Source organism: Gorilla gorilla, chromosome 7 (assembly GCF_029281585.2).
Source record: "Gorilla gorilla gorilla isolate KB3781 chromosome 7, NHGRI_mGorGor1-v2.1_pri, whole genome shotgun sequence".
Taxonomy (NCBI): Eukaryota; Metazoa; Chordata; class Mammalia; order Primates; family Hominidae; genus Gorilla; species Gorilla gorilla.
In genome coordinates, this window is record NC_073231.2 from 92,600,030 (window position 1) to 92,627,202 (window position 27,173).

The window sequence follows — 27,173 nt, forward strand, 5'->3', positions numbered from 1 at the left end:
TTTTAAAACCTGACCTTGCCCAAAGTTGAAGATGCTGATATTTAACAACTGAAAATACAAAGGTGATCTTTTACTCATCAAAAGCATTGTGAAGTAATAATTTCAATAATTATTTTATCATTGATATTTTCTTATAATGTATAAAAACTCTGTCCCTAGGATTCTAGATATGGTAACTGTTGTCACCCATGAGATTGTAACAGAAAGCTTTGGTCAGTTCTACATGGTATTGAACTTAAAGATTCCCGTTAATTTTAGTCAAAGCTGATACTGGAGCTTCTAATGCCCCTTTCAAGTTGTTCCTTCAGTGCAGCTGGTTTTCACCCAATCCTGAGAAAACATGTGAACAACCATCTAATAACAAAGCAAGAATTTTAAGCTAACTTGGGTCTACTCAGTTTGTTAATACTTCTCAAACCACTTTGCTATCTATGTTGTAACCAGGAAGACATTAAAAAGTGTTCTGACAAAATCATGTCCTTTGCAGCAACACGGATGGAGCTTGAGGCCATTATCCTAAGTGAACTAACACAGGTACAGAAAACCAGACACCACATGTTCTCACTTACAATGGGAGCTAAACATTGAGCACACAAGAACACGTTGAAGGAAACAATAGACATCAGAGCCTACTTGAGGATGACTGGAGGGAGGAGGCTGAGGGTCAAAAAACTACCTATTGTGTACGGTGCTTATTACCTGGCTGATGAAATAATATGTACATCAAACCCTTGCAACATGAAATTTATCTATAGAATCAACCTGCATATGTACCCATGAAACTAAAATAACACTTAAAAAAAGTCTTCTGGATTTAACAGTTTTGCCATCTCAGGATAGCGATACTGATGAAAAGCCATGTTAGAAGAGAAGTAAGGAATTGAAAGCTTTACAGCCTCATGTTTTTTCCTCATTATCTTTGCAATATGCTACTGATTATTCTTGCTTTTACCAAGAATTCTGAGCAGGAAGGAATGGGAAGACTTGGAGAGTCACTTGTGTCTTGCTCTCTCCTCCTGGAGAAGCTGTACAGTTTTGAAAATCTAGCAGTTCAAGCAAATCCAATATGTTTGGATCAATCAATTCATTTGTTAAATATTTATTGAATATTTACCATGTGCCAGACATTGATGTAGGTACTGGGGATACTAATCATCAACAAAAACAGGCATGGCCCCTGCCATCATGAAGCACACAATTTAGAGATTGAGACTGATGGATTTTTCAGACAGATAATCATATAAAATGCATCAGCAATAAATGCTGTGAAAGAGATCTTGTAATAGGGGCACATAGCCTAGTTAGGAATGTCAGGGAAAGCCTTACAAACGAAGTATTGGTCATACTGTTATCTGAAGAATGAATAGAAGTTAATTAGGTGATCAGGGGAGGAAAGAATAGAACAAGCAGAGGAAGTAGTATGTGCAAAAGCCTGCGGCAGGAGGGAACATGACAAATACAAGAGACTGAAATAGAACAGGTGTGACTGGAGCAGACAGGTGGGAAAGTTGTGTGTTGGGAGAGGACAAAGTAAAAACAGGTGAGAGACAGACCAGGCAGGGCCTGAGAGGTCATGTCAAGAAGTTTTGTGTTTTTGAGCTATGCTGATTGACCCCTGGGTAATTGAAAGGTTTCCACTTCCACATTTCAGAAAAGTATAAGAAATACTAGGAATGAATACGGATTAAAAAGAATTTATCCCCCAAAATGTTAGTTATGGCTTCAACTTCAGTCCTTTGAAAATCTATCAATTGCCATGGGTTATTGTAAAAAATAAACATATTAAAATTAATGCTAGAAAGGGAGATTAGTTTAGAAGGCTGGGAGTGTATTGGTGTGAGGAAGTAAAAGTTCTCTTTGGGAATTCAAATCTTTTGTAGTCTAATATTAGGAGAGCTGACCCTATTACTATAGGCAAATGAATTAACCTTTCAGTATCTTGGTTGCTTATCTGTTGAGTGAAGATATTGATGATCCACTAATAGGACTGAAAATAATTCTGTAAACAACAACAGTTATAGATAAAATATAAATAATTAGTTGTTCTCTTGTTAGATTACAGTCCTTACCTCAGAGTTTAAACATCTCTCTGCCAAAATAATATGTCAACTTTTACTTTTGTCAAATAACATTGGGTTTATGTGCACACGTGTGTATGTGTGTGCGCGTATGTGGTAGAATGAGCTTGTGTTTATTTTCATATAGTCAAATTTGTGTTTATTGAAAAGGCATTCTCTGTTTCTGCTGCCAATTGTTCATTCAGCAATTCCCTGGGTCCTAGATAATCACGATGATTCCTACTGACAGCAGATGGTTTAACACAGTAGAGGTGCTGCTGAGAGAGAAGGTGGGGTAGGGTGGAGTGGGATGGACGAATAGGTACTTTTAACTTCTTTATAAGTGACAACTCTTTTTGTCTATTAAATAAGAAGAATATGCTTTTATTGTTTCATAAACATATTGCAATTATATCAATTATAGTTAAGCCATTTAAACTGGATCAGCAGGTACATAATACCATGCCAAGAGGAGGCAAAATGAAGGACCTCCTTGTTGGGATTTATTGCAGATTTACTGGTTCACATTTAAATTGTTATCTCTTTTGTAGTATTTCCAATACTCTTATGGGAAGTACTTATAAAGCTGTGTTCCTTCAGTGGCATAAAGATGTTCCAGTTCTGTAATTATTCCTGGTTAGCATGTCACACTTTCTTTAGTGGATGAAAGGAAATAATAATTAATCTTTTGAAACAATGAAATATTCACAGAATTGAAATAGCTATTTATTTGTAAGCTTGGAAAATTTTCATCATTTCTTTTTAAAATTCATGCCTAGTAAATATATAGGCTGTTTCCATAATGATACAATGACTCATACATGTAACAGCAATATTTTTGTTGTGATTTGGCCTATAGCCAAATGGCTGCCTAGAGATATTGGTTAGTGGCCATGCTGGGCCAGTGAGGTACGATGAACTGGACAGAACCAACCCTTTAGTTCTGATACAGTTTTCTTGTGTTATGTGACTATTGAATTTTTTCTGCCCTTATATTCAGCTGAAGGGGAGAGTGGATATTTGAGCTCTTTAGGGCAGGCTGAGCAATATCTCTGAAATATGTTGTGTGTTTTATTAAATGCTCACCTGTTTGGACTTTCTTTCCCGGGGTCCATTTCCTTCTGCTCTGGCACTGTTCCAGTTGGTTCTGCTGCATTTTGAGGGTCAGGGTTTGTGGTCAGATCTCCAGAGGAATTTTTCTTGGAGAGTTTGTCTATGAAAAAAAAATTCACATAGATAGAAGAATGTACACCACTCTTGACCCAGCTATATTTGGCAACATGAGCTACAAAGATGCTGCTTGTTTTTTAGAATAGTCTTCTCAAGAACACCTCCCCTGGGACTTCTGCTAAGCAAAGTAGGACTTTATGCAGGAAGAATTAACTGGTAGACACCTTCAGGCCAATGAAAAAATACACTCATGTGCTATTTAATGACAGAGATATATTCTGAAAAATGCATTGTTAGGTGACTTAGTCGTTGTGCAAACATCATAGAGTGTACTTATATCATACAAATCCTGATGTTATAGCCTACCACACACCAAGTCTATACGGTATGCTCTATTGATCCTAGGCTACAAACCTGTGCAGCATGTTACTGTAATAAATACTGTAAGCCATTCTAACACAATGGTCAGTCTGTGTATGTAAACATAGAAAAGATACAGTTTGAAATATGTTATTATAATCTTATGAGACTACCCTCTTTTATGCAGTCTTTTATCGACTAAAATATCTTTATGCAGCACATGATTGTAATTGAAGTTGGTGTATTATGTAATAAAGAGTCCATAAAATATATTTCTTTTTGATATTGACAAAGCTGAGAATAAGAATTTATTATTCAGAAGGCATTTCCAGTTTTGCTAAAGTATTCATAATTTTGGGCTGAAATTGATACATCATAAAATTCAGAAAAGTAAAATAGGAAAAAATGTGATTGACATTATTTAGCACTTGCATTCTACATTTTTATGAAATCAAATTTTTGTTTTTAGCTTGACCATCTTTAAGATGTGAAATATTTTCTGAAGAAATGATACAAACTAATATGTACTAGCTTTATTTTCAGTACAGAAATTAATTTCTTCCCTTCAAGCCTACAGATACAATTTCTAATTAATACAGTTTAAATTGTAATTTACCCAGCGAATAATCAACTTACTGGTAAATATTTGGATTATAGAGAAGATTTTAATGAAAGCAAATTACTTAATATTAAAAGAAAATGTAGAAGTGGAAAAGAAAAATAAGAATGAATACAATTTAATAGTTACTCATTTTCCACAGCTTCTAACATTTTTAATTGGATGTCTTGTGCTTAAGATATTAAAATGGAGGCCCAAATCATCATTTTATTTTCTTGTAATACATATAGTTTGAAGATACAAGCAAACCCAGTGTTGAAAATTTGGAGTTACAAAAGTGATAAATCAGGGGATGATCACCATACCAGTCCTTTAATATGAACATTTCTAAGATCCATCTAAAAATCTTTCAAGGTACTAAACTTTTCAGGAACAAGTTTCAGGAATAAAGGAAATCATAAAATTGAGTCACTCCTTAAAATTTTTAAAAGTTTAAGACTAAGAAAGGCTAAATTCTCGGATTTCCCAAGACACTTTTATTCATTACGCATCTCCTATCTACTTTTATTTTGGAATTATAGTATTTTGGCTAGAAGATAGAAAACACAGTACTAGCTATGTTTTTGTTATGTTTAAATGGAAAGAAAAAACAATTCTCCAATTTCCTTGGGATACAAAGGTCTCAATATAATCACATCCTTGAAGCCTGTGTGTAAAGATTATGTTTAGGTGAAATATTGAAAGTTGTAGGATAGGGACCCTTCCGTACAGGCACATGTGGTACACTAATGAGTTTATCAGTATCCAACAGATTTCAGAGTAAAAAAAATTGCACTTTCAATATGTCATTTTGTACTAACAAGCTTTTGATAAAAATAAGAGAGAAGGATCTGTTTTCCTTATGTGTTTGGGTCAAGTCATATTTTTCCATTTCTCTTTACCCAATCAAAACCAAAATCATATAGATCAGATCTCTGACAAATTTCCATTTTGTATTGCTGTCTGTGAAAGTGGCAGCCTAATCCTTTTTTGTATCCACAAACACTTGGACAATTACTGTATGATATTTAGAAGCAAAATTCTTAATTGCTGGCCACGCATGTCTAGTGCATTTTTCATTTGAAATCCTTGAAGCCGTATGTTGTATATACCTTTTATTACATGGAGGGGATCTGGAGTTATCATGGGCTTCTCAAAGGAGTCCGGACCAAGAAAAATGTTATGGATCATTGTGTTCACATATTTTTCTAGGAGTACTTACCCTAAAAGAAAATTAGGATTGATAAAGAACATGAAATATGAGTAAAAATCAGAAAAAAAATCCTGAATGTAAAACAAATAGAATCTGTACTGTAAAACATTTCTTAAAGGCTTTTATTGGCTATGGGTTTTTGTTTTGAGACATGGTCTTACTCTGTCACCCAGGCTGGAGTGCGGTGGCACGATCACAGCTCATTGCAGCCTTGACCTCCTGGGCTCAAGTGATTCTCCCACCTCAGCCTCACGGATTGCTGGAACTACAGGCATGAGCCACCACACCCAGTTAATTTTTGTATTTTTTGTCTAGATGGGGTTTTGCCATGTTGTGCAGGCTGGTTTCAAACTCCTGGGCTCAAGCAATGTGCCTGTCAAAGTGCTGGGATTATTGGTGTGAGCCACTGTGCCTGGTGGGCTATTTCTTATAAAGCCACATGGATATAAGCTGCATCATATACCTCCTCCATCTCTCATTCAAGCTACAGCATATGTATTGCATTTTCAGTATTAACTTTTCTGCTAGTACCAATTAAATGACCAACTGTTCTGCAATAGTTGTTTTTGTCCATTCCTAATAAGATTTTTTGTTTATCACCATAACATTTGGATAAAATTAATTCTAAGTAGATCTTAGCAACTTACCAGATCTTCTCTAGCTATTACCAAGCCTTTCTAAATTGATCCTGCCTCTATTTTGACAAGCCTGGGATATTTATAAATTAATTTCAGCCTAATTTGATTTGTGGATAAACATTTAATTACAAAATAAATCCTCATTAATAGCTTATTGATGAAGATTAGAAACCAGTTATTTCCTATTCTTGGCTTCAAAGCAGAACAACAACTTAAAAAACCCATGAGGACTCAAAACAAAAGAATGCCTGTCAACTATAGTTCAGTGTGGGTGTCTTTTTATCCATGCAACATGTTATTTGTTTGTGGAAACAGATGGTCAGAGTGTTTGCATCATCCTCATCATGAAAGAGAAATCTAAAATACAAGGCAAATCTTGCTCTGGCATCTGGGTGAAGTGTTGTCAACGGCACATTGTGATTCTTCCCAGTTTCACACATGGACAGCAGGATTCCCGATTTCATAGCTGCCCAAATGAATAGTGTAAGTCTTTCTGCCAATGGTGCTCTTTGCACATTGTATAGCAATTGCCAGAGCTCATCAGTACACTTGGTCAAATTCTTCCCTGGAATGTGTACCTGTGGCAGATAGTGAAATCTGGAATCAAAGTATTCTGACACAGTTGCCTTTATTGAATGTGCAAAAAATAAGTAGAGTTTGCTCTCCACACACCAGGCTGATTCCATCCTGAGCCTGGCAGCGTCTCACACTAAGCCTGTGTAATATACTTCCAATCTCCTTGGCCCCTTGTAGCAGCACAACATGGAGACACGAGCAGGTGTGAAACATCTGCTTCTCTCTTCAGGTGAGGAAATAAGTGATGTGGAAATCCATTAACCTTCCACATTTTATCAGTGACATTACATAAATGCTGGACAGGAGGGATTCAAAGAAAGAACCTAATATGGGAATAAGGTTGTAAATTAAAAAGACACTCAGTTGGCTTGTTTCAGATGGATATGAAAAGCACAAGACTTGACAATGCCTTCACTGGTTAGAATCTTTGGTGTGGGGGATGGTACTACTTTGGTCAAATTTCTAGGTCTTAGTACATCAGAGACATGTGGGTTCTGTCTCAAAAATAAATCTCCTTTTATTAGGAGCCGCCAGTACCTGAGTAACTGGATGTTAGATGCATTAATAAAGACTAAGTCTGGGTACTTCAATTAGATGCATAAATGATACTATTATTTTCCATCTAAATGAACATTTGGAGTTAAGGACTAACAGTTTTAAGAAGTATATGATTAATGATTATTTTCTGGCACCCGAGGTTGTATTTTTGACTAAGCTTGTGGCTAATTTCAGAGTTGCTGGATTATCTAGTGTACTTAGAATAATTTTAACTACAATACTTTAATCACACTTGAAATTTTATTGTATCTTTGTAGATTGTCAAACAACATGGAGGAAGTTGACAACATTACAGCAGTGCACATAAAATGGAATCTGAAAGAGGGTTTTAAAATGGCATTCACAAGAACAGAAAAATGACATACTTTATATTAAAAACATGTGATCTGTAAAAAATCCAGAGAAGGACTCAGAAGGGATGAGAGTTCTGGAAACCATCTCATATGAGAAATGGTGTGAGGAATTTAGGCTCTTTTAGTAAAGTATTTAAGATTAACTAGTGACCTAATAGTTATTTCAAATTCATAGAAATGCTGTTACATAGAAAAGAAAATAGATTTATTTCATGTAGCCTAGGAGGCAGAAGAAAGATTTACCAATGAATTAACAAAACAAACATGCAAAACCCTCAAACATTCTAGCAACTTGTCTAACCACAAAATGCACTGCTTTGTGAGGTAGTGAAGGCTCTGTTGGCTGGTGGTACTCAGGAGCCTCCAGCCAATCTAAGAAGCCTGTGCTAAGGGAGCCTGTGCTGAGGGAGGACAGGATCTTTGCATGGGGTCAAAACTAAGGTGTCCTCTAGGCAGCCTTAAAGTCCTATAATGTCCTGAAGGGATCTTTGTATTTAGGAAAATTTTTGACTTTAGGATACATCATCACAAGTAAAGAAATGTGCAAATCGCCAAATGAAAAAGAACGTGGATCCATCTAAGTTAGTTTAGTTACGTGTCAGGATGGAGGAATCCAGTCCTCTCTCAATGTCATGCTAGGTTTCAGGGACTTTTTTAAAACTGAGATTAATTCATCTAGAAAACACATTTTATATATAGCTATTAAGGAGTGTGATGAGTTACCAGTGCTGGGTACTGAACAGAGAGAGACCTGTAATCCCTACATAACTAATTCTCTAGGCGACTCTGGATAAGTCTCTTTTCTATAACAGTTTCCTCATCCATAAAATGAAAAATACTTTTGTCCTGGGGATTTCTGTGAGGATTAGATAAGGACTCCATTTGAGAAAAATTCAGTATAAACACAAAGTGTTCCATGAGCCAGACTGGAATAAATTGCTTAAAAAAAGAAAATGTATATTAACTCTTTCAGGTCTTCATAGCACTGACGTATGTGGGGCATGATGCAAAAACTTCCATTTACTTAACAGAGCCCAGGAACCAGAAAATCGTAATGCAATTTTCCATAAGTCAGCTATATTCTTTGGCAGAAAGAAGCCTAAAAGCAGAGTTTAATTGAATTATGTAAATATATTTAAATCATGCAAACTACAATATAAAAGGCCTTTTAAAGGAAAAAAATCCATCCTAGCCACATTGGTTAGGGTCTCTTAAATTTTTAGCTTATAAAACATGTAATGACAGTAATTTTATCAGTCAGAATCTGTTCTCTATTTAATATTTAAAACAGGGTATGCTTTCCATGCCAAACTTCACTCTTTTAAGTGAGGGAGCTTTCTGCTGTATTACATGCAGGAATGGTTACCCATCACACACATGCTGGACACCTAATCTCAAGAGGGTGGCCTGTCCACAGCTGGCTGGCAACCTCAATGGTGGTCTGAAGGGCTCTGCTCAATGGGAAAAATGGTTGTTATCTAAGTCAGTCAGACTACTCCCTTTGGAACTTGGACTGAAAAATGAGTAAATGGAAATGAGAGCAGTCCAGAGTAGATATGCAGGGAAAACACAGCGCTCATGAGAAATGAAGCCATATTCACTGAGGGAAAAGGAGAAAAAGTAATTAGCTCCTAGGCTGCCTCAGTCTGAAAGCCTCCCCTGAATGGCTTTTCAGCTCCAGTTATCCATAAGTTTTCTTACAATGAGCCCCTGCCACTGAAGGTGTCCTGATTATGTCTCTGTCTCTTGCCAAACCAACACAATTAGGAATTTTCTTCATCATCTCAAACTAGAAAGCATGTAATATTTATCTTTTTTCTAGACTAAATTTTCAGAAATGTCATGCCAACTTTATTCATTTCTCAATTCTTTTGTTTATCATCCTATCAGGTATCATTTTAAAAGAATACTTCTGATTGTTGGCTACATAAGACTATTTCTATTTGGATGAAGAAAATAAATATGCTTGAGTCTTTTTTTAAATTTCAGTTTTTATTTTAGATTCAGGGGATGCGTGTGTGTGTTTGTTACATGGGTATACTGCATGATGCTGAGGTTTGGGATGTGAATGATCCTGTCACACAGTGAGCAGAGTACCCAACATTTAACTTTTCGTTTTTTTGTTATTATTTTATTTTTTATATCTCCTCTAAGGTGAAATAGTTAGTTTTTCAACTCTTCCCCCCACCTTCCTCCCTCTAGTAGCCTGCAGAATCGATTGTTCCCATCTTTATGTCCATGAGTACCCAGTGTTTAGCTTACACTTATAAGTGAGAGCATGTGGTGTTTGGCTTTCTATTTTTGGGTCAATTTGTTTAAGATAATGGCCTCCATCTTCATCCATGTTGCTGCAAAGGACATGATTTCATTCTTTTTTATGGGTGTGTGGTATTCCATGGTATGTATGTGCCACCTTTTCTTTATCCAATCCACTGTCAATGGGCACTTAGGTTGATTTCATGTCTTTGCTATTGTGAAAAGCACAGTGATGAACATACAAGAATGCATGTGTCTGTTGGGTAGAACAATTTATTTTCTTTTGGATATATACCCAGTAATGGGATTGCTGGTGCAGAATGGTAGTTCTGTTTTAAGTTCTTTGAGAAATCTGCTTGAGTAGTTTTGATAAAAAGTTATATACATTTTTTAGGAGGGTCTCTCTTCCCACCTTATCCTTTGGCTGGTGAATAGGACTGAAAGTTACGGGGAGTGGACTACAGAACTAAAATTAGCCATAGTAGTACTTCCTATGCATGTCAATCAAACTGGTTGGTCGTACATGGTAAATAAAGTCTTTACTGCTTTTTGTAAACTAAATTTCAGTAGATTGCCTAGTTATTTTTCTTTTCCACATAGGACACATTAAATTGTATATGCTAATTGTTACTGCCAAGGACTGAAGAGTGGTTTCCTATTTAAACATCCACTACCTTTTCTGAAAAACTGGACTTTATTTTATATTTTAATTTATTTATGGTTTAAGAGACAGGGTTTCTTTCAGTCATGCAGGCTGGAGTGCAGTGGCATGACCATAGCTCACTGTAACCACAAACTCCTGGGCTCAAGTAATCTTCCCACCTCATTCTCCTGAGTAGCTGGAACTACAGGCGGGTGCTACTATGCTCTGCTAATTAAAAAAATTTGGGGGGATAGAGGTCAGGTCTCGCTATGTTGCCCAGGCTGGTCTCAAGAAATCCTCCTGTCTTGGGCTCCCAAAGCACTGGGATTACAGGCATGAACCACCATGCCTGGCCAGCTTTATTATTATTTTTAGAGTAGTTTTAGCTCCAGGGCAGTTTTTAGCTTTAGATTGCGCCCAAAGTGAGAGTTGGCTGAAATGCAGGCTTTGTCAGTTTGGAGAGATGATAGGGACCTGGGCAAGGCTGGGGGCACCTCTGTAGATCTGGAATTGTGCTAGACTTGGAACCTAGGGGTCTTGGCTGTGGAAAGCTATTTGGCAAGCAGTTCCAGGGAGGCCACCCTACTTGTAGTCTGTTTACAAAACAAAGACTGGGATGGAGATTATGAGTAAAGAGGAATGGAAAAGTAACAGGATCACTAAACGCATTGCCAGATTCAGAATTTTGTCTAGGGATTTCACTGTTTACAAATGCAGACAACATTACATGTCTACCACGTGGTTGGTTAGAGGTCACAGAATGGTCTTGTGGACTAAATTTGATAAGAATTCAGTTACGTGTTCCCAGTGATTTAAGAAAGGGAATATTTAAACATTAAAAAAGTCAACATTTAAAAATTGAGATCTTTCAAATTAACATTTGTGTTTGTAGTTTGTCTTGACAAGGTGTAACACCTGGCAGAACTTGACCTTCATCCCCATGTGACAGTGACTAGCAGAGCTGAATAGCCTCTGACCTCTTCAGACAGGGCATGAATGCTCCTCATTTATGCTATCTGGCTTGTATCAGGGTTGGGATTTACCAACCTCAATGCTAAATGCTTTACATATATTAACTAATTTAATTCTCACTCACAACCCAACACTGATAACAGTGTTGTCCTTATTTTATACATGAGCAAAATGATACTCAAAGATGTTAAATGCCTCAACTAAAGAGTTAGAAAGTAGCAGAGTTGTGATTTGAATTCGGGGGTGTCAAATTCTCAAATGCTGGTGTTTTTTTTTTTTTTTTTGTATAGTATACTGCCTTTACTATGAATTCAACATGATTGTAGGAAAACTCAATTTCATTTTTAAAATGGTTGCTTTTTTTTTTTTTTTTTTTTTTTTGAGACAGAGTCTTGCTCTGTTGCCCAGGCTGGAGTGCAGTGGCGCAATCCCGGCTCACTGCAAGCTCCGCCTCCAGGGTTCACGCCATTCTCCTGCCTCAGCCTCCCTAGTAGCTGGGACTACAGGCATCCACCACCATGCCTGGCTAATTTTTTGTATTTTTAATAGAGACGGGGTTTCACCGTGTTAGCCAGGAGAAAAATGGTTGTATTTTGTATTTCAAGTTGGAATTCTCTTAAAGCTGTATGTATTATAGTTTTCCATTGCTGCTGTAATCTATCACCATAAACTTAATGGTTTAAAGCAACACAGTCAGTTGTCTTAAAGTTCTGAAAGGCGGAAGTCTAAAACGTGTCTGACGGGCTGTGTTCCTCCTGGAAGCTCCAGGAAAGAATCCTTTCTTTGTCTTTTCCAGCTTCTAGAGGTCACAGCACTCCTTGGGTCCTGGTCCCTTCCTCCACCTCCAGAGAGCATCAATCCAACTCTGCTTTCATTGTCCCAGCTCTTGCCTTTGACTCTCCTGCTTCAACTCTTATAATGACCCCTTGATTACATTGGGGTTACCTGAATAATCTGGGATAATCTTCCTATTGCAAGATCCTTAGTAACATTAGCAATTTTCTTCAATGTAAGCTAACAAATTAATAGATTTTAGAGATTATGGTGTGGACAGCTTTGGATAGCCATTAATTGGCTTACCACACCATACTAGCAATGGGAACTCAACTTTGACCCATTTCTACACAAATAGGGTCACTTAAAAGTATCGTAAACCACTAGGTAAATTACTTACATATCCTCTACTGGTACCAAGACATTTATTTAAAGAAGCATTTAATGTAATATAAATGAAACAGATGCCTAAGGAAGATGATTATAATCAAAAGAGGACCTTAGCAAGTTATCTTTATTTGAATCCAAAATATGTTGCATTCTTCATTTCCATGGCAGATATAAATTAAACCATGTTCTGCAGAAGATAAGAGTTCTATAATCAGAAATCAACATCTGCAGATTTTATGACATTGCACCTGCATGTTTTGAAGTGAACACAAAAATACCAAGCACATATCAGAGGCTATCTTTAAACACTAATAATTTTGCTTTTTCAAGACAAAATATCTTAAATATAACTGTTATTCCTATTAAAGTCTTTGGAGACATGCTAAGTCTGCAGATTTAAATGAAACTACTTTTTCCTTCTACTCAAATAGCTCCTCTGTTAAATGAAACTTCCACAAAAGAGTTTTTATTACCAGCTATGAAAAATTTAAGCTTACAAATACACTTTGAAAAAAGTATGACAAAGATAAGAATAAACTTGTCTTTTCAAAGGTGTAATCCTTGGTTTTATGCTAATTAAGGCTGTATTTTTCTGTGCAAAGAACTGTAGATTTAAACCATTACTATTACAAAGTAACTCAGAAAAAAAGAATTGTAGTTTGAATTATCAGATGTTTCTCTCTTCCTCTGTACTTCCATTTGTTAATCACATTTTGGTGTATGCATTCAAGATTGTTGTGTAGTCTACAAAAGGGTCTTCTCCTTTTAAACAAATTTGAAGATGGAATAATGGTCTTCAATTACTGAGAAAAAAAGGCAAGACCACATTTTTTACAATGTCCTCTTGGTTTATGATTCTTACTATTTATGGAAGTTTTATATATGTGAGTTTGGATCAGATAGAGTTTTAGGATTATTAAGTGTTTTCCTCTTTCAGTGACGCATTATCCTAAATATTTAAAATCAGATAATCTAGCGGTTGAACAGTCTAGCTTTAGTCATGAGTTAGGAAGTATTATATTGCATTCACGTTGAAAAATGTATTGTAGAACACTTGCTTTTTTTCCCCCTTTCTCCTCGGATAAGTCAATGCTGATTTTCTATTTGGAAGATACTGTTTTCCATCTTTGTGTCAGAGATAAAAGTACAGATGAAAGATAGTGGCAAAAACACCTGGTCTGTGTAAGAACAAGTATCCTCTACATTCTAATCTGCATAGTGAAAAAACAGGTGTTTTTCAAAATAAGTAAATAAAGTCAAGAAAACTAAAGTGAATTTTCTTCCCCCTTTTAAACAAATTTTATTCTTGTAAGTAGGTAGAGAGTAGATTGTAAAAAAGTATAAATATAAATTAATTTAGGAAAAAAAATCAACATCTTTATAATATTATCCTCCCAAGTGGACACATATTTCCCTCCAGTTATTTAAGTTTATTCTACATATGTCTGTAAAATTCAATTATTTTCTTCATATAGGTTCTTTCCTTTTCTCCTAAATAGAAACAAGTAAGTATGAGAGTGGGGCCATTTGTTCAGAGCAGTCCTTTTTTTAAATTTTTCTTTATTACACAACAGGTTTAATGTAGCATTTCCAAATTAAAGTAAGATGGTACTGGAATTTAGAATTATTTAAAAATTAAAAATGTAAAAAACCTTTTAGGTTCAGGAGTACATGTGCAGGTTTATTATATGGGTAAATTTTGTGTCACGGGGGTTTGGTATACAGATTATTTCATCATCAAGGGAATAAGCATGAGACCCTATAGGTAGTTTTTCTAGCCTCACCCTCCTCCCATCCTCCACCCTCAAGTAGATCCTGGTGTCTGTTGTTCCCATCTTTATATGTGTACTCAATGTTTAGCTCCCACAAGTGAGAACATGCGGTATTTGGTTTTCTGTTCCTGAGTTAGTTTGCTTGGGATAGTGGCCTCAGTACTTCGACTGTGGGGATATTCCTTGACAGCAATTTGTGTATTTGAAACATTTCTTGTGATTTGTTTTTAAATTTATAATCTTCTTGTAATTTTTGTGCATTTCTTATTTTTGTTCCTTAAAGATGAGACATTTGGGCTAGTAAAAGCTCAATTGTGCCTCAGTTCAAATATTTGTTTTAGTGCAAATAGGAAGTCATTAACAATTATCATACACGGACTTTGTCTAACAGATGAAAAGCAAAACATTTGTGCTAGTTTTATGGCAATAATTTTATTTTTATTATTTACCAAAACATATTCTGTTCTAGTGATTTCCCTTTCATTTTTGTATTTTTTTTTTGGTTAGGGGGTAGTGTTCCTACTGGGGAGAAGTAGGAGAGAAGGTCTAGAAAGGGGGTCTGGGAATAGATCACATTAAGTTCTACAGTCAGGTGGAGGAATTTAGATTTTGTCCTGCAGGCAATATGCAAGCACTTAAGCTTCTTGAGCAAAGGTTGAGATCAAAGTGGTGGTTAATGGAAAATAATCTGCTAACAGTGTTTGGGCTGGGTAACAAGGGGAGAGATGGGTGACATAGAATTCTAAACAAAAGCAACCACTTGGCCTGGGGGTAGTGCAGACATAAGCTACTAATAAGGGCCCGAGCCAGGATGGTATTGCTGAGATTGGAAAGAAAGGAAGTGGGCCGGGCGCGGTGGCTCACGCCTGTAATCCCAGCACTTTGGGAGGCCAAGGCGGGAGGATCACGAGGTCAGGAGATCGAGACCATCCTGGCTAACACAGTGAAACCCCGTCTCTACTAAAAATACAAAAAATTAGCCAGGTGTGGTGGTGTGCACCTGTAGTCCCAGCTACCTGGGAGCCTGAGGCAGGAGAATGGCGTGAACTCGGGAGGTGGAGCTTGCAGTGAGCCGAGATTACGTCACTGCACTCCAGCCTGGGTGACAGAGCGAGACTCTGTCTCAAAAAAAAAAAAAAAAGGAAGTGGGTTTCAGGGTCCTTATGAAAGGAGATTTGGTGACTAATTTACTTTACAGGACATCCTAGTTAAAGGAATAAAACCTGAGCAAGGTTTTGAGCTTGGGAGGCTGAAAGAATGATAGTACCAGGGTTAGAAGTAAATCAGGAGAGGGAGCGTATTTGTAGGAGAGGATAAGGAATTTAGTTTTAGACATGCTTTCTTTGTAATGCAGTAGAATATACCGTCGTGTACATCTAGTGGTGAGTTGAAAAATATTGAGTCTTAAAAAAGAAATTGACCTGATACGGATTTAGAATCATCCCTGTAGAATCGAGTGTGGTAGCCTTAGGAGTAAATGAGCCTTATAATGGAGAGAGTTTAGCAGGAGGGAGCAGAGGTGTGAGTGCTAAACCTTTAAATGTGTTCAATCCACATTCATGTTAATGTCTTTATATTGCTTATCAATGTCTGAAATTGCATCGTTCACAATATGCTTTCTTATCTATGATGTGTTTCTTTAGACTACAAGCTCTATGTAACCTCAGACTCTGCCCATGTTGCTCATTACTGCACCTCCAGCCCATGGAACAGTGCCTGGCACATGTCAGGTGATGAAAATGCATCTATTGCATGGACAAATGAGTTACTGAATGAGGATATAAAGTTTTTGAAATATTCAGATCTTCAAATAACCTCAGTGTGACCCTAGATAATTCACCTAGTCAAGGACAAATATTTCATCAGACAGCACATTTCAGATAAATATGTATTTCACTTTTTAGTTTTGTTTTTTTTTTTCAGACTGCATTCTGACCTTGTATGCTGGTGTGTGGCTCTTCAGACGTGACTGGAGTTGACTTGGTTTTGAGAGATTTCTCTTCACCTTTGTTTTCTTCCTTTGAGAAAAAACATAGAGATTGTATGTGATGAATTTACATAAAAATGAAGTTGAATGTAAAACGTAACACCTTTTTCCACTTAATTGTCAATCAGATCATTAAAATTGACTGTTTATGATGTACTAAAAATGATTCTTGCATTTAAAATGGGCATTCTTGGCCTACTATTGAATAATCAACCTCAGCCTCCACAGCTTGTTAGTCAAAGGAGCCCTCTGGTTTTTTCAGTGTGGATTCTGTGTTTCTCTTGTTCACATTCCTTCAATTGTGGTCTTTACTTGCCATAGGCCTAGCATTAGTCTAGGTCTTTAGTGGTAGAACTTAAAATAGTGGAGAGAAGGCAGTTTGGTCCCATTCACACAAAGCTCCCTTTCTTCTCTCCATGATTTCATGTGCTTCTACCTCATCATTTGTCTGATCATCTAAGCTTTCCTTTGAAATGCCGTTATGTCCCACTAGACATGGCCAGTGTGTGCCTCAGGATGTTCCTACAGGGGCAGAGTGAAACAAGATATGCGGTTAGAACATAAACATTGACTCCCAAGCTGTGCACAGTCTAGAAGGTGAAACGAACACACAAAAATGTTAAGTGCAAGAAAATGTAGGTGACGAATCAATGTCTGTAGAGGATTAGGATGGGGCATAAACAGGAAGTGGTCAATTCTACTGGAGTAGAAGGGAAAGAAAGGAAACTATTCCAAAGAAAGTGACTCTTGACTTTATAAAGATAAGATTTTTGTTTTCCACATAGAGAGGACTTAGAAAATATTCCAGGCAGATGATGCAGGTTTAGCAAAAGCCAAAGGCGTGACTGTACATAGGTGGGGAGAGACTACAGTAGGAGTGGTTGGATTGGACAAAGGGTGAGTAGAAGAGGCTTGAGAGTAGGCAGGGACCAGAAGGACGCTGAGAGTCTTGTGTGCCTGCTATAGAGTTTTGACATTATTTATAAGCCTTGTGTGTCATAGAAGCATTTTAAACTAAAAAATAAATTAATTGGCTGATTTTCACTTCAGCCTCACAATAACCGTATACATTAGGCAAGGCAGCTATTAGTATTAATATTATTATATTATTGAATATGAAATTGATTGAGTGGCTAGTTTATATGAACATAGCTAGAAAGGTATAAGTCCAGGACTATTTATAAACAGTGAAAAAGCCTTCTGACTTCAATCAAGTCCTTTTGCATCATTATGATGTTATTCATAAACATTTATATCATAGTCTTTATGTGTATACAAATGTAGATTTATGTGAACAGTGTCTTCTTCTGGGGTAAGAGAGAGTTTGGATTAGACTGATTTGCAGTTCTTATATTATTGTTTATTGATAGGTGAGAATTACCCATGACATTTTGGTGTGTAAATGTGCTCTTTAAATGACTCTTTAAAAAACACAACATACATTGATATATTTATTCCTAGATATTTGCTTATAAGACTCTAATCATTTATTCATAGTTCAGAGGCTTATTGTTTAAATGCCATTTTGAAAGGTCGAATTCCGTGAAAGAAAACAGGATTTTAACTTTCTGTCATTTTTAACATTTAGCATATTTGAAATTGGAGATAAACTATTTTTTCCCATACCCACATGTTCTTGGAAAGAACAGATGCAAATAATTGCCCAAATATGACTTTTAAGATATAATGTGGCTGAGCACAGTGGCTCATGCGTGTAATCCCAACACTTTGCGAGGACAAGGTGGGCGGAACACCTGAGGCCGAGAGTTTGAGACCAGCCTGGCCAACATGGTGAAACCCCGTCTCTACTAAAAATACAGAAAAATGAGCTGGGTGTGGTGGCATGTGCCTGTAATCCCAGCTACTCGGGAGGCTGAGGCAGGAGAATCGTTTGAACCCAGGACACAGAGGTTGCAGCGAGTCAAGATTGCACCACTGCACTCCAGCCTGGGCGACAGAATGAGACTCTGTCTCAAAAAAAACAAACAAAAAAAATCTAATGTGATGCCAGTAGACTTCGTGATTAATATCCACAAATTATGGCTGCTGGAGTGGCATGGGATATACCTAAGGGGTGCTCTACCTGTGCCTAATCTAAGTACTTCTCCAATATTCCTGTTTTGAAAGGAAAGATAACTCTTTAAGAAGTTTCTCTTCTTTTTTTGCCTTCTCTCTAATTTCCGTTTATCCTGCAGGCGAAGTATCTTAAAGGGTTGACTCAACTAATATCCCTCCTGTTTTGAGCAGTATAGCCTAGTGATTTAGCTCTCAGGTGCTGAATTCAGACAGGACTTGGTTCCAATCCAGGCTCTGCCATTTGCTAGCTATGTGTAAGGAGCAAATTGTAATAGGACCTGTGACTGTTGTGAGGATTAAATACAGTAGCCCTAGAAAAGGGCTTAGCACCTTGCTTGGCACATAGTAATTGCTGTTAGTTACAATGTTCTCCAAGAGAATAATATATTAGCTATTAACTGTTTTTATGTGCTCCCTTGGAAAATAATCACAGTAGGCAAGGGTTAAAGATGGATGTAGTGACTTTCCCAGAGCAAAACACAGCAAGACTAGCTGAAGGGAAGTACCAGCTCAATATTTGTGACATTGTATGAGTTCTTAAACATATAAATAACTTAGTGTGGGATTATTTATTTTGACATAAGAATTAGAAAGAAGTCAAGGGCACTCTCTCGAAGCAATACTAACACAATCCTCCTCATCTCCTCTCTACTGCAAAGCAGTCAACATTAATCAGAAAAGGAAGGCAGATTTTCCACGGCCAATGTTAAATAGTCTCAGTGTTGTCTATCCTCTAGGCTCATTTAAACCCGAACCATTGGACCATGCTCCCCTAGTCCCTGAGGAGCACTCCTGCTTGTACTTGTCATCTCTCATCCAGCTGTTTCAGATGGGAAAATAACTACACAAATTCTTATTAATAATAATAATGGCCACTTGTAAAGTACCTACCATGTGCTTTATATATTACTGTCTCTAGTTCTCATAACAAAGCAGAAATTATCATATACATTTTGCAGATAAATATATTTAGAACTTGTGAAAAGACTTGTTTAAAGTTCCTCCACCTTGGCAGTATTAAAATTTTGTAGTGTATAATTCTAAGTTGTGGAGGGCTGTCCTGTACATGATAGGATGTTGAGCAGCATCTGCAGACTTTACCCACTGGATGCCAGTAACATCCCCACCCCGGAGCTATGACAACTGAAAGTGTCCCCAGATTTGCCAAATGTCCCTTGAGTGGTAAAATCGCTCTCAATTGAGAGCCAATAGGTTTCCTATTGCTCTAGAGATTTATGGTTTATGAAGACCAGGATACTTGATGTTCTTTGTTGAAACTCAATCAAGTAACCAATTTAATATTTGAGAAATGATTTCATTTTGGATGATGGTAGAAGTTAAAATCAGCAATGAGAAGTCTTACTTGGCTTTTCCAAATCCTAGTATAGTCTCCTAAACATTTATTATTCTTTTTATGAACAAATACATACAGAATATATAAATTAATGAAGATAAGCCCGACACAGTACCTGTACCAGATGGTGCCAGGTAAAACTACTGAACAATCATATATCGTAGCAGTGATTAAATGCTATTACCAGATAAGAAATGATGAAAATTAAGGCTTGCATAGGAATGTAGAGGACATACCTGTGCTGTGGTTTGCTGAGACTGATTACTTGGATGAGAGCCTTCTTCATTCCGATGAGAACTTTGTTCATTCTCATTGTTCTCTCCTATAGGCTTCACCTTGTTGACTTTTGTCAGCGATTTAAACATCTTCTCTGAGGTGGTTCTGAAAACCCTCTGTATTTATGACTGTGCCTTAAGGTAGAGAAATGTACTTTGTTTTCCTTTTCTTTAGTAGACAAGCCAATTAGTTGTTTAATCAGGATTTTGTTCTGGTTAATTCCTACAGGCAACTCCTTAGCTAGTCAGGGCTTTGGCTTAAAGGCAGCAAAATACTTCTGCTTGGGTGATTTGCACTCTGTTTATGAACTTTAGGGAGTCAAAATGATCTTGTGAATAATTTAGAAGTAGAGGATTCAACACAGCTTCATAGTTGATTTGAATGGTTTAAATGTGATCACACAACACATTGGTTTCTTTCTTTTTTTTTCCTTCTAATTACCCACCTACTTATCTTTATCTATCTAACTTTATGCAAAGTAATATGGAAATGATTTTAAAAAATCCATGAGGGCTTATGATATGAAGCAACTCATTCACTCCTCAAAATCCCCTTCTCTGGTCCTGCAATGTTAGGCCACTATTTTTAAGCTTTCTTTTTCTGTTCTTCTGGTGGTTGATTTCCACATGGCTAAACAAAAAAAAATTCTGCTTATTCTACTCTGCCTCTTTGTGTGTGTGTGTGTAAATTTTGACCCCAAGCCTGTGTAAGGCAAAGATACAAGACTAAGATTTGTTAAAGAGAACTTTATTTTCCCCTCTACCCAGAGCCCAGACAAAGTTGATGTTCTATGCTGTTGGATGAGATTTTTAGTGCACCAAAGACGCACGATTTTTTTTAAAGGGTTTTTGTTTTTGTTTTTGTTTTTAATAAGAGCACTTATCTTCTGCAGTTTCAAATTAAAACCAAAGCCTTTATGCAACAAGGTACACACCCACACCCAGGGCAGCCTAAGTCAACCCGTCAAATACTTCTTGCCCTCTGTATTTTTGCAATCTGGAAATTTCCTTGAGATACTAGTTACGTATTTTAAGATACGTTTATTACAGTTAATACAGAAAAAAGCCTTTAAGTATTTATGAAGAAAGCATTTTAATTTAGATTTCATATTACCAAAATCGCAGTTCCCTTATGGATTTTTAAAATAAATTAGAAGTTTTAATTTTAGATTCAACCATTTTATCAAAAATAAACTTACCTAATAAATAACGTAATTGAATACATGATTTGACTTATATGGCCTGGAAACACAAAGCTATTTATTTTTGTTAAAAAATGGTGGGGGGTGTTTTGGTTCCATTATTGCTTCAGAAATAATTCTGAATAGATTATCAAATATGTATAGGGCCATTTTAGGAACTTTTCAGATAATCCTGTAATCCTATAATTGATTACATTTTGAACTTTGGGTATAAGCATAGAAGCTAAGCCAAAAGAAGGGAAGGTGTTAACAGCCAGCCTGTGACTATTTTTTTCCCTTCCTAAGACCTGCAGAGGAAAAAATGACCTCACCAGACTTTCGTATAAATCTCATAGTATTTATCAGTGGAAAGATACCAGGGAGTCCCTATTTATGAAACTTTTTTAGCAGGACGTTTCTGGCCTGTCTAGATTGCTTATTGTAAATAAGCCTGGAATTTAGCAGTCTGGCTGGAGAATGGAGAGAGAGGTGCTGTGTAAGCTCTGTAAGAGAATGTGGAACGAAGATGTCCCCAAACCAAACTGCCTTCTTTTTGTGAGAAATGTTTTTGCAGACAATGCTCAAAAATTACTTGTAAATGCAAAACCAAAATGTGCCAACTACAGGAGAAAAATGGTCTGTTTTGTTTGGATGCTGTGTCTGACAGTTTGGGGTTTTCCCCAAAATGAATGTTTTGTTTATTCCTGATGGCGGCTTGTAGCCAACGAATCATTAATAAAGTTTGGTGCTATGTAAGATCTGTGATTCTGGCTAGTCTGTTTTGACAATTTAACCCTTTAGATTTGTCACAGGTCAGAATAAATGGGATAGAGATATTATTAAATAATTCAAGCACCTTTAAAATGATTTAAAATACCTCCAACAACCTGATTTTTGACAATAGAGTGGCATTAACATGGGCATTAAAATTATAAATGACTACTTTTATTTTGTCTAGATCAGAGGTCTCAAAGTTTGGAAAATGGACAACTAGAAAGAATTCTGGAATGAAGGACATGAATTTTGGATCATTCTTTTTCACTTTAGTAGCTCTGTGGACTAAAGTAAATCTCTTGCCTTAACCTGGAAATAACTAGGTTGGGAAAAAACAATGTTTGTTTTCTTCTGGTTTTAAATTCTGTGATTTGTGGTCTTCCACAGAGGAGCTCTTCTAATCAACAAGAAGATAAGGGAAGAAGGAGGGTTGCTTATTCTGGGTGAAATGGCTTACTAGAATTTCACCAATAACAATTTAATTTTTTTGTACCAAATTGCCATATTGCTGAGGTAGTGTATGACAATGGGAATAAAACCAATTTTTCTTCAATATAACTGACTGTTTGTCTAACTGAAGCCCCTCAGCCACTCCTCCTTCTCTACAGCATAAATGTATAAACTCCTTACCAGGACATTCCCGGCCTTATATCATTGACCTTTGCCTAACTCTGGTTTAAACTGTAACCCCGACCTCTCTTTTGGCTCTTGCCATAATCAATAATTTAAAATAGCTTGAACTTCTCTGCTTTTTCTTGCCTGTACCCATGTCTTTGCTCATGTGTACTGTTCCCCTGCCTGCAACGCTGTTCCACTTCTTGTCTATCTAGCTTAAGCTTGGTGTTTCCTTCTCCTGCCGTTCCTCTCTTCTACCATGGACAGCTATACCTATAATCCTGTCTTTTTGTTGCAATTGTATCTGTGCCATACAGAGATCTCTACTTTGTCACTTCTCATTTTACAGCCATGTCCAGGTCTATTTTCTCTATTAGAGCATAAGCTCCTGCAGGCAGAGACTATGCTTTGGCCACCTTCAGATTCCTGTGCCCAGTTCAGTGCTTGACATATTCTAGGTACTCCATGAATGTTTGTTGAATAAATAACAGGAAGAAGATGGTATAGACCATCTCTTAGTTCTAGATTAACAGTGAAGAGATTCTCTGTGGTAGATGCAGTATGTAAGAGAAGTGGAAAAAATCTCCCTGGAAGAATGCAAATGTTGTAGCCTCATTTTTTTTTATTGGTAGCCATTGCAGGCTGAAGTTGGAATAGGCTGAGAGAAGCATGCATAAAATAATGGTATGTTTTAAAACAAATGGTGTCTTAGATACCTAGATGGTATACAAATGGCACATAGGAATATAACACATAAAATACAAATCAGATGGTAATAAAGCTATGCTAAAACAAAAAGATTATCATCATTAGCAAACAGTTCCATATTCTTGTTGTGACTAGTAATTTTGTTTTCAGCAGAACATTAGCCATCTTACAGACATCATTGTTTTAATCTTATTGATTTTTAAGTTTTATGTTAAATTTTCAAACAAGTTTTAGCTTTATGGTTCTATAAAAATTATAAGCAAATGAAGATTATATCTAGTTTCAGGTTTGAACATATTTAAGTATTATTCTTATGAATTATTCAAATAGGATCTGTAATAAAGTTTTCACTTAATAGGAGTCAGGTCTGGGAAATGCTATCTTTCTTTGAGGGAATCTTTAATGATGGAATTTCAGACATTCCCACTGGGGGTAATTTTGAACGAGGAGGACTTTCTTCTGGTAATTCTCAAATCACAGTCTCCTCTGCTTCTGAACGGGGTCATGGGTTGAAGACTTGTTTTTTTTTGGCAAATTATTGGAAACAAATTAAGGTTATAAAACCAACTAAGGTTATATTTTCCTCTATGTCTACTAGAAAGAAACATTTAGGCAATTTTCCAAGATCTTTCTGAATTAAGTTCAAGTAGTCTGAATATTATTTCAATAAGAGAAGAGCAACCACCGAGTATAAAGGGAATAGCTGGTTTACAGTAGATAACCTAAAACAGTAATTGAAGGGAAACTCCCAGAAGTTTTCCCCCATCTCAGGTTCAGGGCTGTGTATTTTTAGGAGAAGATAATAACCTGGTAACAAACCTGAACACTGACCAAGTTCTGAAAAATTAATATACTTAATAAGGCAGGAAAACAGGTGAGTAAATTATGAGCTTTTTTAAAAAAATTATAAGACTTTAGAGAAAAAAGTTACTAGCAATGTCTGGTTACCTGCGAACAAGGTTTAGGCGCTCATCTGCAAAATGGAAGCTGGAATAACAAGCTAGATTACACAAGCCAATGAATAAGATGACAGATTAAAAATTCCCTGCTGTAAGTTAAATTCTCAACAAATATTTGCCAATCAATTGAATAAAACAAATTGTGTTTTCTGAAGCACTCAAATTTAAAATACTCTGTATATTAAAGCATATAATTCTATTGAGCAGTGAAGATTTGGCTTCTTAGTGTGTGTCAGGTGCTCGGCTAGCTGCTGTGGGGTATACAGAGATGACCAAAATATGGCATCTGCCTGTGCACACTCACCTTTTGGGACGGAAAGATGGAAGGTTTATAGACAATCTCAAGACAGCTTCCATAATGGCAGTGTGTGAGCCATGCCACCTAAGCAGAGAAGAGCAGGTGACCAAGTCTGCCTTTGTGTGAATGGACTGTAAAATGGGGAGTAAAGCTCTGCAGAGGAGCTAATGCTCATGACAGGTTTTGAAAGATGAGAGATATTCCAGGCAGATGTTGAAAGGTCCAGACATCAGAAACAACATCCAGTGAATTAAGGTATTACAATAGTTAGCAATTTATGTGGCCAGCACAGTGCCCTTAATATAGTAGATACATAACAAAGACTTGTGAAACTACTGTTGAATATTAACAATAAACATGAAACACATACAATTTTCTTTATATATACTATGTAGACCATATCAGTCTCAAAAGAAACTGATGGCATTGATTTTATGTTCTTTTAATTATTGTAGGATTAGCAAAACGTTAACTTTGCATTCAAAAAATAAATATTCAAAGAACATTTCTGAGTATATTTATTTTTCTTGAGTTGATGATATTGACTAATGATCTTATGAAGTGGAATTATAGCAACTGATACTTAGAGGAAGTTTTCCCTCTTAAAATATGTATAGAATTATTTAGAAATATTTGCCAGTGTGATTTTATGTGATGACAAATTTAGAGTATTTAGTTTTTTTCAGTCATCTGCAGGTATAATATGACTAGATAATGCAACTTAAAAATTTCTGAAACCAAAGTGATTTTAAATATAGTATTTCAATAGGTAGAAATGCTGTTTCTTTGATTATAATATTTGCGTTGCTTTTAACTTATAATTAAAATTCATGAGCAGTGAATGTAACAGATATTAACGGTAAAAATGTCTTCAGGAAATTGTTAATAACTAGTGGCATCTGTGACTAATGAAACCTATATTGGTTTAGTCTGTGACTAATAGAATAAATGTTTTGAAAAAAATCCTTATGTTAGTATTTTATAAACAGTAATCAGGTCATGATGAATTTGTTCCGTGAATATGGATGGGGTAACTATGAAGTTTCCTCATTCTTTTACATTTTTTTTTTAACAAAGTTGATTAGCCAGTTTCAGTACTTGGTTCCAATTATGGACTATCATTGCTTATTTATTTATTTTTTATCATTTAGTGAACTAACTGAAAGCACTTCAGCTAATTGAACATCATGATCTACTGTTATGTAAGGAGATTAATTGTGCCATTTGCAAAGAAGATTGTCTATATACAATTAGCTTTCTAGCTAAGCTGCTTTTAACTGCATTTTTTTCTGTATTCTAAATTTATCAATGATCTGAATCTAATGTTGTGGGAATTTCTGAGCTATACCAGAATATTCTTAGTTCTAACAAAAAAATACATCCATCTGTTATTGAAAGTGGTTGTTGGTTTATGAATAATAGCTCTTGGTTACCTTAGTAATAAAAGCCAATATATGTTAATATATGTTAATCCTTGACCTAACACAAAGATATTATTCCTTTTTAACAATTTGAAATTTCAAATTTAACAATGGTAAACTTTATTGGTGCCTTAAATTTGAGAGATGAATATAATATTTAGCAATTTAAAGATTTTGAGAGTGATTATTAGTTCTTTATTTAGAAGTCAGAATCTATTTTATCCTTGGGTTTCAGCCTTATGGTTCCTACTGGAAATTTAATTCAGAATGTCTTGTAATCACTTTACAATCAACTTATTTAAAAATAAATTCATCTTCCTTACTACCAATCTAGCAGCTTCTTCTGACTTTCCTTTTGTTCATGACATGATCATTCCTTTAATTCTCTCCCTTATCTTTATTATATGAATTTGGTACTTGTTTCTTTGATTCTTCCTTTGCAAAACTTCAGCTCCTTATCCCTTATTCTTTATACCCATTTTCACCACCATATTTAAACACCTAGAGAATGCTGCACTATTGTAATAACTTCTGGGTTGGCCAGAGGAAGCCTGAGAAATGCATATGGAATCCAGATGGCTAGCCCATATGTGTGGGGAGAGGTAGAAGCCCACCCCTGAGAGGCAATGAGAATCCAGCAGAGCACTTGTTTGAGCAATGTTGTCCATATTTTTCTGTAACGGCGAGGAAGCCACTGGTTTCATTGAGTACAAGTTCTGAAACTGATGTATAAATGTCTCTCAGGTTGAATCTACTGATGCATTTGTTAGAAATAAAAAAAAAAAATTGCAAGCATGCCTCAGAGATACTTCAGGTTCAGTTCCAGACCACCACAATAAGGAAAACATGGCAAAAAAGTGAGTCACATGAATTTTCTAATCCCAGTGCATATCAAAGTTATGTTTACACTATACTATGGTCTAGTTAGTGTGCAATGGCATTACGTCTAAAAAACCAGTGTACATATTTTAGTTAAAAAAGTACTTCGTTGACCCCGTCTCTACTAAAAATACAAAAAAATTAGCCGGGCATGGTGGCATGCGCCTGTAGTCCCAGCTACTCCGGAGGCTGAGGCAGGAGAATCGCTTGAACCTGGGAGGCGGAGGTTGCAGTGAGCAGAGATCGCCCCACCGCACTCCGAGGTCGTCCCACTGCACTCCAAGATCGCGCCACCGCACTCCAGCCTGGGCGACAG

The 27,173-nt window shown here is 36.3% G+C and overlaps 1 protein-coding gene across 1 annotated transcript in view; it reads right to left on the reverse strand.

Annotated features, from left to right (window-relative positions):
* CNGB3 (cyclic nucleotide gated channel subunit beta 3) overlaps positions 1-20,119 on the reverse strand; it is a 170,822-nt gene extending 150,703 nt beyond the window's left edge. Inside the window, exons 1-3 of the mRNA XM_004047247.5 lie at positions 19,984-20,119; positions 16,267-16,348; positions 3,144-3,270 (exon numbers count right to left, since the gene is read on the reverse strand). Coding sequence (XP_004047295.5) covers positions 3,144-3,270; positions 16,267-16,348; positions 19,984-20,112 — 338 coding nt within the window. The 5' untranslated portion in view covers positions 20,113-20,119. The remainder of the gene's footprint in view (positions 1-3,143; positions 3,271-16,266; positions 16,349-19,983) is intronic.
* Positions 20,120-27,173: the final 7,054 nt, after the last annotated feature.